The 16576-nt window shown below is 45.0% G+C and overlaps 1 protein-coding gene across 9 annotated transcripts in view; it reads right to left on the bottom strand.

The window, feature by feature from the left end:
- Window positions 1-16576, bottom strand: part of TENM2 (teneurin transmembrane protein 2) — a 1060439-nt gene that overhangs the window by 547677 nt on the left and 496186 nt on the right. The window contains exon 1 of one of the 9 annotated variants that reach the window (XM_068980699.1): window positions 10507-10645. The exons of the other annotated variants lie outside the window; for them this stretch is intronic. Within the exon in view, the coding sequence (XP_068836800.1) occupies window positions 10507-10645 (139 nt within the window). Of the gene's footprint in view, window positions 1-10506; window positions 10646-16576 lie in introns of those variants that run through there. 9 annotated transcript variants of the gene reach the window in all.

Here is a 16576-nt window from a genome sequence, read left to right as displayed (position 1 = left end):
ATATCCCCATCAGCTATGCATAAGGGTTCCAAATTCTCATTCTTGCCATTAAAAAAAAAAAATCACCATCCTAATAGGTGTGAAAATTTAGTTTTAAAAGACATAAACTGAACTAAGAAACACTCTTCAGTGGCTTCTAACTGTACTTAGGATAAAATGGTAAACTCCTTCCATGGCTACAAGGCCTCGATCTACTTTCTGCAGAAGCCTCTTTAATTCCGTCTCATCCCACACTGCTTTCTTGTTTTGCACTAGACGTGCTCATTACCATTTAATTCCTCAAACATGTCAGGCTCTTCCCCAGTTTAGGATCTTTGCACATACTATTTTTGTGTGTGTGTAGAAAGCTCTTTCCAGTTTCAAGACTTACTTAGCCTCATCCTTTCTATCACAGCTTAAATACTGTCTTGCCTCCAACAGACCTAGTGGTTTCCCTCCCCATGATCCCCTGCATTCTCTTGCTGCTCTTCTCATGGGGCACTGATGTCAGAGCACAATTATAATATTTCGCTTGTGTTTGTTTTATTGCTTCTCTCTGTATCTAGGAAGGAATCCTGTGAGAGAAGAGCCCAGATCTTGTTGTTCCCTGTTACATCTCCAGAGTCCAAGCAGAGTGTCTGGCACATAGTAGGTACTCAATAAATATCAATTAAGTTTATGAGTGAATTACAGGAAAAGGCAGACCTACAAACACAACTTGGTAGCAGGCACAATGATAAACTCACTTAGTTCTGGGAAAAGGTTGGAAGGAACCTATCCCAATCAGATATTCATCAGCCCTGGCAACAGGCGCTGAGAGTCTTAGGCCTGAAAAAAAACACACATCTCAATAACAATGGGATCAATTTTGACATTAACACGAATATTACCAAAGCCCAAGAGATACATTTAAATTCACCGAGCTCTGCGGGAGATAATATAAAAGCTCTAACTTGCTCTCTAGAAACAAGAAACTTTCATTTATGGCTTCCCAGCTCTTGCTAATCCTGCCCATTAGGCCCCAATATTGCATTTTACACAGGATGCAAGATCATACAGGAGACTGATGTAATACTCAGGCACAAAACCAACTGGCAGATTTAACACTAAAATCCCCTGGATTCAGAAGACACAAATCAAGCCCAGGACGCCTTTTCTGACAGATTCCTGCATGTCCCTCATTACAGATAGATGAAAGAAGATGACTGCTATCCAGGGCACAACCCCCCTGCATTTGCATACTCTGTCATTTGTAAACGGAAAGAAACACAGCCCTGCTTTTGCCCAGAGGTGAATGTTTACTGAGAAAGGTGACTTCTGACATTGACAATAATGTCAGTTTTCCATCTGCATATTTTAAGGTAATGCATCCTGCCTTTAAGTGCTTTTACTTCAGCTTCTTGGTTTCCCTCTTTCAATGAGCTTGGTGACACCCAGACCTCGAGGTCTCAATTTGAATAACTTTCTGGGAGGAGAGAGAAATGCAATAAGGCTTCCTTCCAGCCCAAGGACAGGCATGGGGTTGCTAAAAAGTGAGCCTGATAACTGGAGTCCTTTCATCTTCCTTACCCCACCGTACTCCACTAGCTCAGGGCTAAAAGGCTCACCCCAGGCTGCAGAAGAAGCCTTCTCTAAAATGTGGTTTATCCCCGGAGATCTCCCTGGAACATGTGCTCAGGTAGCTGAGCAGTTCATCAGCATAGCAATTTGCCCGGTCAGCTCCATCCGTCAAAGCAAGGAAGTGTGGCTGGCGGAGGGGAGGCTCGTGGGAGAGCTCCCCGTGGGCAGGTAGGAAAGACACATTCATCCAGAGATCATAAATATGCATCCTGGCCCTGGTCTCTGCATGAGGGTGATAGACTGGAGAAGAGGCGATCCTCATGGCCCACAGTGTCCCAGCGCCCCTGTTCTGCTTAAGAATGTGCTCTATTTAGATCTAGAAAGGCAGGAGAATTTAGCCACAAGTGACTCCACGGACTGTCTGAAACACAGAGGCAAGAGTGAACGAACGCTCTTTCTGGCTTCCAGATCACATCCAACAGAGGTCTGTTTCTCGGGAAGTTCCTCTTTGCCAGGTGGGATGCGACAATGAGTTAGACAGCCTCTCACTCCTTGGAGAGCTGACAATCGAGACAATTTAAATTAAATTGCTAAATTAATTTAAATAGGATATAAGAAGCACTATGATGGAAAAACAGATGGTGCCATGAGAGCAGGAAAGAGGAACCTTACTTAACTGTGGGGGGGGGGGGCGGGGGGGGGCGGTCACTGAAAATTTCCCGGGAGAAGTAAAATCTGGACGGAGACATGAAAAAAAGCAGATAGCAGCTTGGAGTGTCAAATCCGAGTACAAGAAGTAGAAGGAAAACTCAGCAGCCTCTCAAATTTACCCCCAATGATGATTTTTTTTTCTTTTTGCCACAGCTGGAACATGAAATTGAGAATTTCCCAGCATTTCTCTCTCTCTTGGCCAGACCCTATCTAAAGATGCCTACGTTAAGAAGCCAAAATAAAGAGACAACACAGACCATCAATGGGAATAGCTTGGAAATTCAGACTTTAACTGGATTCAGACTTTCCCCCTAGAAAGCCCAGATTAACAGTGTATTGCTTTTCTGTTGTTCATTGGCTTCTACGCCAGCCAAGTATGAGAGGGCTAAAGCAAAAAAGAGAAAAAGGAAAGTAAGAAAAGGTAAAAAAAAGAAAAAAAAAAAACAACGAAAAATAATGCTCTTTGTAGATTAATGCTTGTCAAGCTCAACAAGTTGGAGAGCTGGGGAAGGCTTAATTAAACAGACAATTTAAAGTGAGGGGAAGTTCAGCCTACATGGGAGAAATATTCCAGGCATTAAAACAAATTCACGAAAAGTTAGAAGTACCTACTGCCAGTTAACATTTATTCAAGGCAAGGCTGGTAATGAAATTAGCAAACTGCCTCCAAATGTGGTGTTAGCACGACTTTGGTTATTGAAAGATGCTGAGTAACTGAAGATGTGGTCTTTGTGTCTATGCGAGGCATCTTCTTTCCTTTTTCCCCTTTTTCTCTATTCCTCATCCCACCAGAAACCTAACAATAATACAATCCCCCTTTAGCCTACAGTGCCTCCGTATCTCAGCTGGTTTCTGTGCTTGGGGACACTTGACATTTGCTGATCGCTTGGGAGCTCTAGGCTGCCATTTCAAACTCTCAGCATAAAGAATGTAATGCAAAGGACAGAATGACATTGACTTGGGACCTGGGAAAAGCCCTTGGTAAAAGCTGTGCTTTCTGTGGCCTGTGTAGGTGAGAGATAAAATGATCACAGCAGGCAGGATGGAACACAAACCAATCTACCTCAAGAAGCACTTTTTAAAAACATCTTTTAAAGCATGCACTTGCTTAAACCCCATTTTTCTCTAAACAGCAAGTCTTGCATGGATGGCCTTCAATGAGAGAGTTGGAGTAAACTCTTTGGGACTTGGAGTGGTGATATTTAATAACATGTGCATTAGGGCCAGAGAACTGATTACTAGAATTGCTCTGGAGGGAGAAGGCAGGCCAAAGAGAAAGTGTGAACATGGACTTTACAAGCTAGATAATCAGTGATAATGGAAAAGGAATCAAGGCAGGAAGGGGAAAAACAAAACAAAACTCTGACAGTTCAATTGGATTTTGGCAAAGTATTTCCTGTGTGGCAGTCATTCTTTATCCCCAAAGACAGCAGCTTTTGGAGGCTAAGATAGAGAGGTCTTATGATGATTCTTCTGGTAACAACTGTAGGAGGAATTCTGATTGCTTTGCAACCTCTATGTAAACTTAATGAAGCCTCTTGAGTTGGATGTTTCTAAAACTGGGTTAAAGTAATGGGAATGGCACCTTGAATGTCGACGCTACTTTATAACAGATTGAATATCCTGGGGTCATAAATCTGCCAAAGCCTTTGCCTAAGCAAAGAAGCAAACCAGCACAGCAACACCTTTTCTGATAAACGGAGATCGATACTAGTAGAGCATCTAAAATTGACTTCTCATCCCTAACCTTACCACTGCCTGCTGACAACCAGAACTCTGCAGACTGGGGCACCCACTTAAATCCAAGAGGGTCTTGCATCGCCTGAGGAAATAAATGCACAAAGATAAGGGGAGGGGGTAACCCAGAGAAAATGATTGGCCATCGCAAGCATTGTGCATTCTTGTTGCTCTTTAATGAAATTTCTTCTATGGGATAAAGAAGTGCTAATGGGGTTATACAGACAAAAACCAGATCTTAGATGGGACTAGCTGCTCCCACACCTACAAGCAGAATAAGGATGTTTGTGGATGTGGCAGGAGGAGACTTTTTTTCCTCCTAAAAAGCTGCTCAGATTTGTAGTTCATTTGTAAACAACCTTAGATTTATGTATGCATGCGCATACTCTGTGTGTGAGAAAGATGGAAAATAAGTCACTTTGATTTCCTTCCAAAAAACCATCTGAGAATCAAGAACTTCACGTTCCTCAGGCTAGCCCCAAGTCAGGCGTACTTGCACGTCTGCTTAATTCTTCCCAGCCGCAGGAGCTGGTTCCTGCAGCCCTCAGCTCATTGGTGCAAGCAGGCTGAAGATTCAAAGTGGAAACTTCCAATCAGTGATGTTGCTAGATGTGGCCTGGCTGGCACTTGCAGACTCTGGCCTGGAGGATGCATGATCATTGCTGGATGCCTCTGCGGTGGAAAGGGGGATTGTCAAGGGCCCGAGCTTGGAACACCTGCTGGGAAACTCAGGAAGCCAAGTGGAGACGCCAGTATCCTCAGAGGGCGGCCGGGGTGGGTCCTGATGCTTCATATCAGGCCACTGCTGCCCTCGATCAGAAGCCTCCAGGGCATTTTGTAGGGGTCATGTGATACTTGGGGATTTTAATCTCGTGTTTTCAATTTAATAATCGAAAGCTAAACCATGTATCCATTATAAAGTTTTTCTTTTGCACTGATACTGAAATTTTCATAGAATCCGATTTTTGAATGATTTTTCTTAATAGCAGTTCATCATCCCCAAGGTAGAGAAACACAGCACCGGACCTCTTCCTAGAGTTAAGGAATTTCTTGCCATGGCCTTCTCAGGATGCTTGTTTAGTCATTCATTCTGCAAAATATTCACAGAGAGCCTGCCATGTACCAGGTACCATCCTAGGCCTGAAGGACATATTTCTGAACAAACTAGCTGGAGTTTCCTGCCCTACTGGGGCAGTTAGGGAGTTTTCCTGCCCTAACTTATGTATCATTGGGTAGAGGCGAAGAAACCATAACATAATAAGTAATTTCATAGCGTGTCTGAAACTCAGTGTCATGAACTGGGGGAAAAAAAAAAGAAAAGAAAGATAAAAATTAAACACACAAAACAAGGTAAAGGGGATTGAAAGTGAGGGGGCTGGATGGGAGAAAGAGCAATTTACTTTTAAACAGCACGTTCAGGAGAGGACTCACTGAGAAGGTTCCTTTAAAAAATGGCTGAAAAGAGGGACGTCCCTGGTGGCCCAGTGGTTAAGACTCCAAGCTTCCAATGCAGGGGGACAGGATTGATTCCTGGTCAGGGAACTAAGATCCCACAAGCCCTATGGCCAAATTAAAAAAAAAAAAGACAGAGAGAGAGAGAGACTGAAAAGAGGTGTAGCAGCAAGTTTAGAAAGGAGGGTATGTTCACTCAGGATCTTAGCCACAGGCAGTCCTGGACACTGTGCCACAGGGGTGCTCAGCGGGTCCCTGGCTGGGCAGGAGTGTGGACATCCACTGTGGACAGAGTGGCAAGAGGCCAGCTGTGGCAGTGAGGCGCACACTGACCAGGGACTGAGGTTTATTTACAAGTCACTCCATCAAGGGCGTTTTGGGCAACCTCAACACACCTGATCGTCGGCTCCAGGGTTAACAACCTGCTGGATCAGAAATCAAAACCCTGGTCAAAGGGGAAAAGGGGATATGTTAGGACCAGAGCCTGAATTGCAGAGATGGGACAGCATGAGCTTCCTCCTTGGATCCCATGGCCTCTGACAGGGTATTAAATTCTCTCCTTGTCTGACATAAAGTAATAACAGAGAGCTGTCACTGGGCAACAGGAGATGAGATGACTTTATTTCCTTTTCTTCCAGAGGCATGTCCCAGTCTCCTATTTAACGACAGGAGAGAAGGCACTGGATGTAAGTCAGGGAAGCCAGGACTCAGCACACCTCCGGGGAGACCGGGAGTAAAGCCAGGAGGATGAAATGTACCACTCAGAGTTTTGATGGGGTAGGAGCCAGCCTCACATTCTACTTAAGTTGTTTAGGACGGTCCAGTCTCTCTCTCCAAACACCCCACAACTCTTCTCCAGGATGGTCACACTAACATATAGCCCATTTCACATCTCTGGATAGTCATCAAAAATTCCAAAGGAAGAATAAACATCTGAAAAACAAAATCTCTTTTTTTAAAAAGAAAGAAACCGATGCTTTGTTTCACACTCTAGAACTAAAGAAATCCTGTCTCCAAATGGGGGCTTGTCAGCATCTCTGGAAAGCTCTTGTGTCGTTCGTGTTGCAGGAACCCCCAGGTTCATGACTGTCTCCTTCAAGCAACAGAGCCCATGGTCTCCCCTCAGGTCCGCCAGCTGGGAAGTGACCCCACCCTGCCGGAAGGGAGCCATTCGTGCCCCTCCCAGGCAGCTTAGCCCCTCCCAGCATAGCTTCCAGGCACATCCAGGCGTGTCCCTCAGGGTGCTATCTGCATTCCTGTTCCATCTGTCCTCGCAACCCCAAGACTCACATTCCCCCCCTCCCCAGAACGTCCCCACTACTCTTCAGCATTCCTGGGAACTGAGGACTTTATCCTCATGAAATTTTATGACACTGTGCAAGGCTCAGGAAAATCTGCACATGTCCCATTTTCAGAAATGGAGTCCTAATCAATGTCTCCGTGTGCGGAATGCGAGTCCTAATGAAGAGCCAACACTGGTAAAAGCTAACACTTACGGAACATTTACCATGGGCTGGGCACTTATGAACGTTTAATTCAAAACACATAAGTATACTAAGCCCTCTGAACACACTGACATCATTTAACTGTCACCATAGCCTTTTAGTTATGAATGAGGATAAGTAACTCGCTAGTTAAGAAGCAACTAGCAGGTGGCAGAACTGGGATCTGAACTCCAGACTCTGAACCCATGATTTTAACCCCTGAACGCTAATACTTTTCACAGCAACTAGCAATATGTATTTATAAGGGATGATGTATGTGTGCCAAGTATGAAGCTATCCATCACAAAAGCAGTATGGTTCAAGGACTAAAAAGGAGGGGTCAGGAGAAGGAGAACCAGCTGGGCTGTGATGTCAGCTCAGTCAAGGTCAGTGCCAGTCAAGGTCACAACCTGAAAGCGGATGACACACACACCGAGTCACGTGAGGAGAGTTTATCAAGTAGCTTATTTTAGAAGCCGTGGTTGGGGTTCAGGGAAAACAGGAGGGTTGGTGCAGTGTTCCCAGGCTGGCCAAAGAGGGAAGTTGCCAGCACCGTCCAGGAGTAAGGGGAGGGAGTGAAGAGGAGAATCGGAAAGAGAACACTATATGGAGTGGGCCATCTGAGAGGACTTGCATCTTGGGGACAGAGAAATAGCCAGCCCCTGGCCCCATGACAAAGAGGAAGCTGGTAGTAAGTACGTGCTTCCCTCTCCTCCATCCTCTGATCTGTTCCCACTGAGTAAACAGTTGGCAGCCAGAGGACAAGGGCACCCACTGATGCAGCCCCTGTGGTCAGCTCTCAGGATGGAGAGCAAGGTCCTGAGAGATGGAGGGGCGCGTGAAGGACAAAGGGAAAATATGGAACACAGTCATTATCGTGATAAACTGGGACAAACCTCAACCTCCCTGGGACTTGATTTCTTCATCATTATAATGAGACAATTGGACCACATGCAATTTATGCTGCCTTCCAGCTCTGACATTTTAAGATTTGATGAATCCACCCGCCACCTATGTCTCAAGAGATTTTTTTAAGGAATAACTTCAAAAAAGAAAGTTGAAAAGACAGCCCCCACCAACTCGGGTGATATTCTGCATCATTTCTACATGTGCAAGTGGATGAAGCATGAAGGCAGACTGTGGCTGAGCTGGGAGGGCATCTGTCTGCTCCAGAAAGTAACCGGGGCATCGTTCAGTGATCTAAGAAGGTGGCTTGAGAATACGAAGTTGTCATGCCAAAGGCGGCGGCGTAATGTGAAATCCCTCACTCTCTTTCCGCAGCGGAAGCAAAGGTACCTAAGGGTACTACATACTTGGTAAACCTGAAGAGGGATCCTGCCCCCTTTAGTGGGAGCCTGTGCCAAGCTCCATCCCTGCGCTCTCACAAAGAGCCAGTGGACACACACTGTTGGGCCTGAATGCGGACGCTGGGAGGCAGCAGCTGAAGGGAGCGGTTGGGAGGAGGGGATCGTATCTGCCTGAATCCTATGCAGCTCATCCAAATACCATTAACATGTAGTATATTAATGCAAATATATGGAATCTAGAAAGATGGGACTGATAAACCTATTTGCAAGGCAGCAACAGAGACACAAACATAGAGGACAGACTTGTAGACACAGTGGGGGAAGGAGAGGGTGGGATGAATTAAGAGAGAAGCATGGAAATGCATACATGACCATTTGTGTAAAATAGGTAGCCAGTGGGAATTTGCTGTAATGATTCAGGGAGCTCAAACCTGGTGCTCTGTGACAACCTAGATGGCTGGGATGGGGTGGGAGGGAGTTCAAGAGGGAGGGGGCATTATATATACCTATGGCTGATTCATGTTGTTGTATGGCAGAAACCAACACAATACTATAAAGTAATCATGCTCCAATAAAAAATAAATAACTTAGGGGAAAGAAGTGCTTCTAGGGAATTCCCTGGTGGTCACTAGTTAGGATACCATGCTTCCACTGCAGGGGGCACAGGTTAGATCTCTGGTGGGGGAACTAAGATTCCACATGCCACAAAATGCAGTCCAAAAAAAAAAAAAAAAAAAAAGAAAGAAAAACCACACACACAAAGAAAGGGCTCCTGGAATGTACTTCATGAGTGGGTGTTAGCTCTCAAGGACTCCGGCTGGCCAGTTCTTGATAGAGCGCTAGGCTCCATGAGGGCATCTGCCCTCCCCAGCTGCTGGAAACACACCTGCCTGTTCTCAAAGGCTGCAGGACCCTATGTGTGATGATCTGAAGGATACTGTATTCCCCTCAGCTTTCCCTAATTCCTTCTACTCAAACAAATCTCAGTGAAATCACACTATTACAGAATCAGCCTTTTGTTTTCTCTAGACTCATGATAGGGAATATTAACCTCCTATCAGATTTACTAATGATTTGCTTCTTTAATGAGAGGAAATCACAGTATCTCAGGGCCCCTACATCCAGGGAGCAAAGTGTGTGCATATGCGGGCATGTGTGTGTATGCACGTCAATACGTGTGTGCACGCCTGAGGCTAGGGAGGCAGCGCATGCTCAAACTGAGCTTGTTCTCTCCACACCTGTCCTTACTGCGACCTGAAGAGCAGGAAGCAGGTCAAGCAAGGAAAATGGCAAAATATGTTAGAGACTAAGGGAGCAGGAATCTACGTTTGTGTTTGTGCCTCTACCACCTATAACTCAAAGCCTGAGGCATGGAGTGGGCTGAAATACCAACACAGCGGCTTAGTAGCTGTATAACCTTGGGAGAGTCCTTTGTCCTTAATTTCCTCCTTTGCAAAATGGAGCTGATAACAATCGTAATGCCTACCACACAGGGTGGATGTACTGATAAAATGAGATCAATTCGGTAAAAGAAGTGAGGGAACTCTGTAAACATAGTTTGCCCTGAAAAGCAAGGGATTATTCTGACTTTATTTAAACCGCTGTGACAGCAGTGTGCTCTCTGAAGGCAAATGGTACACCTGAAGACACATCAACAGACTCAGCACCTGCAGCGGAAGACACCAGGGGTTTCTTAAAAACCTGTTTGGCATGCTAAATACCAGATCCAGATCGCAAGAATCTTCCATGTTTCGAAGAAAAGTTTGGTCACTAGAATCAATCAGTTCCCCTCTCTACCTTTTTGCCAGTTTTTTAAAAACCCCTCGATGCAGAGCCACAATCAAGGGTGAAGCCAATCAGTGCAAAGAGAACTCCCACAGAGAGGTCTCCGGAGGGTGAAAGAACGTGACAGACGAAGAGAGAGTCCCTTGAAACTCTATTTCGGCAACAGGCCTAAGATGCTTGACTCAACAGATGTTTACAGTTAGTCGATCCCTATCTACATTCACAGGATATTTTTCTGACGCTGTACCTGGCAGCCATCATGGAGGTCACAGAAAAACACCCTGCAGACCCACAGGCCGATAGGAATTAGAAATTACACTGGTGGCAAGAGGCCACGGCTATTCTAAGAGAGCTGTGGGCAGAAGCAACCATCATACGTCCTCCCCTCCACACCCACTGAAGGGTTCAAGGAAACGGTCCCGCTCCCCTGTCCATTCGGAAAGGTCCTTGTGAAGCCCCATCTGCATGCATGTGATGTCCGATATCCTTACCCGGAGTCTCCATCACCACCTTCCCACGGAGAGGGGTCGTGGGCAGGGGTGAGGCATGGCCGTGTCTCCATGAGAGGCGATCTAGCTTGCGCTCAATTGTGCCAGCCACGCTGATGATCAGCAGAGACTGGCTCACCATTGGCATAAGCTGGGAACGGGCTGCCAGTCCTTCGGCGGTCCCCTCTAACTACAGAAAATCGCCAGCAGTCCCAGCCTGCCACAGCTGAGGTCTTCTCCAGCTGCGAGGGAAAAACATCATCCCACTGTCTGCTCTCCCGCCCGCTCCCTTTTCTTTCCCTTCCCTGTAGACAGACACAGCATGAGGTTCCTGAGGAATTAGTAGCGGGAGTCGCCTCCCCCGCTGGCAGCCAAATGCCAACTGCAAGTCCTGCGCATGTAATGCGTCTGACATTTCTGCATCTCTCTGGGTTAACGTTGTTTGACACAGACTTTTAAAAATATCTCTTAAAACGGTTTGTGTGTGTGTGTGTGTGTGTGTGCGTGCGTGTACAACTGCAGTTGTTGCAAGGCATCGTTGGGTGTATTTATTATTATTTAAAACAATTACTCTCTTAGTTGCTGACATCTCTGCTTTGGCATTTCTACTTAGGCAGAAGTAATTGGTTTCAGAAGGCTGGAAACCCTTATTTGAGACCATGAGCACATTCCTGTTGATGGATGCCATAAAATGTTCACGTATCATCTTCCCTCAAGAAAAACAAGTGTTCAAATCCAGAAGGAGGAAATGTGATTGACAACATGGCATACTTTGACGGTAACTACCTGTTGTCAACTTATTTTAAAGCACCTGTATGTGAAGTGGGGTCGGTTCTCCTTCTTGGTCTAGCTAGATCCTATCAGGTCTAAAAGGGATTCTCTTGCTCTCCTTTCTGTACTAGAAAGTACTTCCTATGTCTTGTGGTTCCTAACTGTCAACGGGCTGATTAAGGCAAGACCTCTCGCAAACATTCCTATCAGGCACAGTCTCTGGGAGAGACGACGACACACAGCTCTCCATCACGTCTGGAAGAAAGGCTGAGTTGTAGCTTGTGTACCCAGAGCACAGGGCTATTTTTCTTTGCGATATTTTGGGATATGTTTTTTTTTTTTACTTTTGTAAAGGAATGGCATGTCATGGCTGCTGAAGTGGATGACATTGATACGGCAAAGAAAATTCTACCAAGAAACAATGAAGCCCCACTCCAGATGGCGTGGGGAAGGCAGGTGAACGGCTACGTGTGCCTACAGAGGAACGACCAACTGGGCATGGAGGTTCAAGCCCAAGGGCTCTGGGTGCACATGCAGAAAGGCACCTCTCAATGTGTGACATCCCACCACAGAACTCACTGCCACTTGTGGATGCTTTAAACACCTTAGAAACTCACATAGCCACAGATCCTCTAAGTGATGCCCACCTATGAAGCGATATAGCAGCACAGTTAAGCCTGTGGACTCTACCGTCAGACTGACAGGTCAAATCCCAGGTTTGTCACCTACTAATTGTGTGACCTTAGACAGTGGCGTGGCCATACCGTGCCTCAGTTTTTCCATCTGTAATATGGGAATGATAAAAAAAAAAAAAACTTACGTCAAAGCAGGGTTATAAAGGTTGAGTTAATACATGCAAAAATACTTGAATCACTGCCTCTTATGATCAGTATTATTAACATCCAGTCTCTTGCTTACTACTCCTCCATGCAAGACAAACTAGGTCCCCTTCCATTCTTGGTTAGATGCTGTTGTCAGAAATTTCTTCTCTACACCAAGCCCAAATTAAGCTCCCTGAAATTTCCATTGATTTACCCCAAGCCTAATAGGAAAGACAGAGCAGAGTAAGTCTCATTTCTCTTCCCCTGACAGTTCTACACAATATTTGAGACAGCTGTAATGTATCCCTAAGTCTTTAAGAACAAGCCTTTCCCATTTTTAACAACTTCTCCTTATATGGCAATTTTCCCAGATTTTTCATCTTTATCGTGTTTGATTCAGATTTGTCAGCATCTTTAAATTGCATCATATCATACAGAACAGAATTTTCTGGGTGTGGTCTCAGAGTGCAAACCATGGGAGACTTTTTAATCTTCCTTAGCCCAGATATGCCATTTCTGCAATCTTACAAACCACCAGGCACAGTCAAAATTCATTTTCAAGGAGCTACCTACTTTCTTGGTCCAAATGCATTTTTCAGATACTTAGAGGACTAAAGGAATTCTCTCCTTTTTTCCTCTGACATTAGTATGAAGCATACATAGAGACAAGCACTCTCTGGCGTATAGACCCATATAACTAAACACTTGCCGTTATCCGGAGGCTAAAGAGCCTTCTGAAAAATTAGTTCACAGCTCTCCTGGATGGAAATATATCTGGAACTAAAGAGTGAAAAACACCTGGATGATCAATCAGCCTAACCATCTTATTTTTCCAAAGAAACTCAGAGAGCTTAAATGACTTACCACGCTCACATTCAGATGGAGCTGAAAGTTAAGCCAATACGGAATCATGAGCGAGAACTTTCTCAATGCCTTTCTATATGGCCAAATGGAAGTTATCTTTCTCATGAGCTCAGGAAAACCTAGCCTATTTCTTTTCCAAAGAGATTCACCGGTGGAGTTTGGTAGCTTTTCCATTACAGCAAATCAGCGCACTGGATTAGGCATCCCCAGTGCAAGAGAGCTAGATGAAGATTTGGGGAACTGAGGAGTGAAAAGCAGAATGGAGTTTCAGAGGGCTGTTTCAAGAAGGGACCCCAAGAGCTATAGCAGAACATTGTACAGGTCTTTCTACCCGTAATCTCTTTCAGATGTCTCAGGGTCAAAGCATAATATCCCTTCCATTTGCCCGTGTGCCCACATTGTTGACTTGGCAGCAGTATGCCCTCTACAGCAGTGGTCCCCAACCTTTCTGCCACCAGGGACCAGTTTCGTGAGACAATTTTTTCACAGACTGAGGAGAGGGGATGGTTTCAGGATGAGTCAAGTGCATCACATTTACTGTGCACTGTATTTCTATTATTATCACACTGTGACACATAACGAAACAATTCTACAACTCACCATAATGTGGAATCAGTGGGAGCCCTGAGCTTGTTTTCCTGCAACTAGATGGCCCCATCTGGGGGTGATGGGAGACAGTGACACCTGAAATGTGCTGTGTCCCTGTGAGAATCTAATGCCACCACTCCTCTGACAGGAGGCAGAGCTCAGGTATTAATGGGAACGGCTGTAAATACAGATCAAGCCTAGCTGACTTGCTCACTACTTACCTCCCACTTTCAGACCGGTTCCCAACAGGCCATGGACGGGTACTGATCCATGTCTGTAGGGCTTGGGGAGACCCCTGTTCTACAAGGAGAAGATTTGTCTCTAAACCCACCCAACTGTACTGACAGACAGGTGACCTGGACAAGGAATGGGAAACTCACTTACTCCTTTCTAAAAGGAAATTAACCAAAACCTGCTTTCCACTGCCTGCCAAAGATAATGTGAAACTGAATATAAAATGTGTGTGTGTTGTAGCTTTAAAAACAACGGAAACAGTGGGAACCCTACTTTTGAAGTGATTTCTTATCCTGGAGGCAGCTGTAACTAAAATCAAAACAAGAGCAAAAAAGCAACAAACAAAATAAACAAACCTCAGGTCATAGGATTTGCTGTTCAACACATAAGAAGATATTTCCCTTATTTTCCTCTGCTAAAAGGGGCTTTTCCCTTTTCTCCTTTTATTTTCCTTAATTCCTGTGGCACATCACATACTGCATGATGACATGGGTACGTACGTTCACTTCCTTACTCTACTGCGAACTTTTGCGGCAAAGGGACCCGTTATCATGCTGTTCTCTGCCATGACTGCAACTTTCACAGTATGACCACCTCCTGTTGGTTCTCTCCATGTCACTCTTGCTCCTCCCTCTAATCCTCTATCCACATGGTAGGCAAAATCATCTTTTAAAGACAAATCTCATCATTATAACCCCTCCTTCAAAATCCTTCCCTGGCTTCCCAGCGTTCCCTACAGTTCCATATGGAGTCCATACCCCTTTAAGATGACCCAGGAATCCTTGCTGGATCTGGACCTTTCCTGCTTCTTCCGATCTGTTTCACGCTTCTCTCCTGCTCCCTCTCTCTGTCCCAGTAACCTTATCCTTTCACTCCTGGAACTCACTCTGTTACTCCCTCTCCACATATATTCCTCCTCTCCCTCCCACCCCCATCCCCTCCTCTGGTTACTTGCTATTAGTCAGTTTACTTCTTTAGGGAAGCCTTTTTTATGATATCATATTCAAGTCAGATTCCCTCCATGTTACATACTGCTGTCCTATCCTATAAATCTTCTCTAAGACCATCCCAAAGCATAATTTTGGAAACACTGGTGGAATAAGATATAATTGCATCAGAAAATGTTAATCCTAAGTTCTCAGAAATCTTCTGAAGAGCCATAACACAGAAGGAGAACTTCTATCTCTCTCCTGGAAATAAAATATCAGTCCAAACATATTTCTGGAGGGGAGTGGAAGTTAGAATCTACCATAACATTGAATCAGCCACCCACATCATTTTTACTAAAAAAAGACTCCCCAAGGTCTAGAGAAAAGATTGAAATGTAGGTACATTACTTTAATATCACATGGTTTCAAGATCCCAGTTGCCCATCTGTGATTAGCTGCCTCTATGGTACGTCAATCACCCCAGCAGAAGATAGATGTTAGGTCACCACACACATTTATCCCTTTTATAATCAGACTCACAACTTCAGAGAATGCTGGAGACGAAAAGAAGAGGACCACTGCTGGATGTCAAGGGCAAAGCGACCATCAAGAATTACTCAGCACGTCAGGAGTCAAGGAGAAAGATGTTGTTCTGATAATTGAATCCCCAAACCCCGAGATGTTACTAAAGCCCTTGAGGCTCTAAGCATGTTTATGGGAACACCAACTGGAATACATGGGACAAAGCCATCCTGGGGCCAGAGTAGGGGGAGAGGGATGGAGAAATTACATTCACTGAGAACCTATCCAAAATCACTGCAGATGGTTGACTGTAGCAATGAAATTAAAAGATGCTCGCTCCTTGGAAGAAAAGCTATGACAAACCTAGACAGCATATTAAAAAGCAGAAACACTACCTTGCCAACAAAAGTCCATCTAGTCAAAGCTATGGTTTTTCCTGTGGTCATGTACGGATGTGAGAGTTGGACTATAAAGAAAGCTGAGCGCTGAAGAATTGATGCTTTTGAAATGTGGTATTGGAGAAGACTCCTGAGAGTCCTTTGGACTGCAAGGAGATCCAACCAGTCCATCCTAAAGGAGATCAGTCCTGAATATTCATTAGAAGGACTGATGCTGAAGCTGAAACTCCAATACTTTGGCCACCTCATGCGAAGAACTGACTCATCTGAAAAGACCCTGATGCTGGGAAAGATTGAAGGCAGGAGGAAAAGGGGACGACAGAGGATGAGATGGGGGGATGGCATCACCGACTCGATGGAGATGAGTTTGAGTGAACTCCGGGAGTTGGTGATGGACAGGGAGGTCTGGTGTGCTGCAGTCCACGGGGTCGCAGAGAGTCAGACACAACTGAGCACTGAACTGAACTGGCACCTATTCTGTGCCAGTCCTCTGTCAGGGGTTTTAAAGTCAGTTTAGCATGTAAATAAACTTGTCCCTTGGCTGGATCCTTCCTACTTTAGAGTTCTCCAGGAAGATTGATAACTTCCCCTTGAATAATGAACCAGTCCTGCAAAGAACCCCATTATGTCTTTTTACTTAAAAAAATCATCTCCATTACTTTTGACCAAAGTCTGCTATACCTGATCAAAGGAAAAGGGAGATTATTCAGATGACAATGATTTTTACCAGAATGGGCAACATAGCAAGTGATCTAGCCAGTTCTGGATCCCAATTTGTCCCCGAATTTCCTTCTTCATAAAAGGGGTGGGGATTGATATCCTTATTAGATGGTCTAAGAGATTCAGGGTAAAAAAAAACAAAGATACCCACTCAGAAAAGAAAGATATCAAATGCTAATGCAAGTCACCGCTCCTCTTACTGAGCTGCCCCCTCCTCTCATGCTAA

The sequence above is a fragment of the Capricornis sumatraensis genome, chromosome 9 (genome assembly GCF_032405125.1).
Source record: "Capricornis sumatraensis isolate serow.1 chromosome 9, serow.2, whole genome shotgun sequence".
NCBI lineage: Eukaryota > Metazoa > Chordata > Mammalia > Artiodactyla > Bovidae > Capricornis > Capricornis sumatraensis.
The sequence above is the reverse complement of the archived record's forward strand: the minus strand, read 5'-3'. Positions and strand labels throughout refer to the sequence as shown.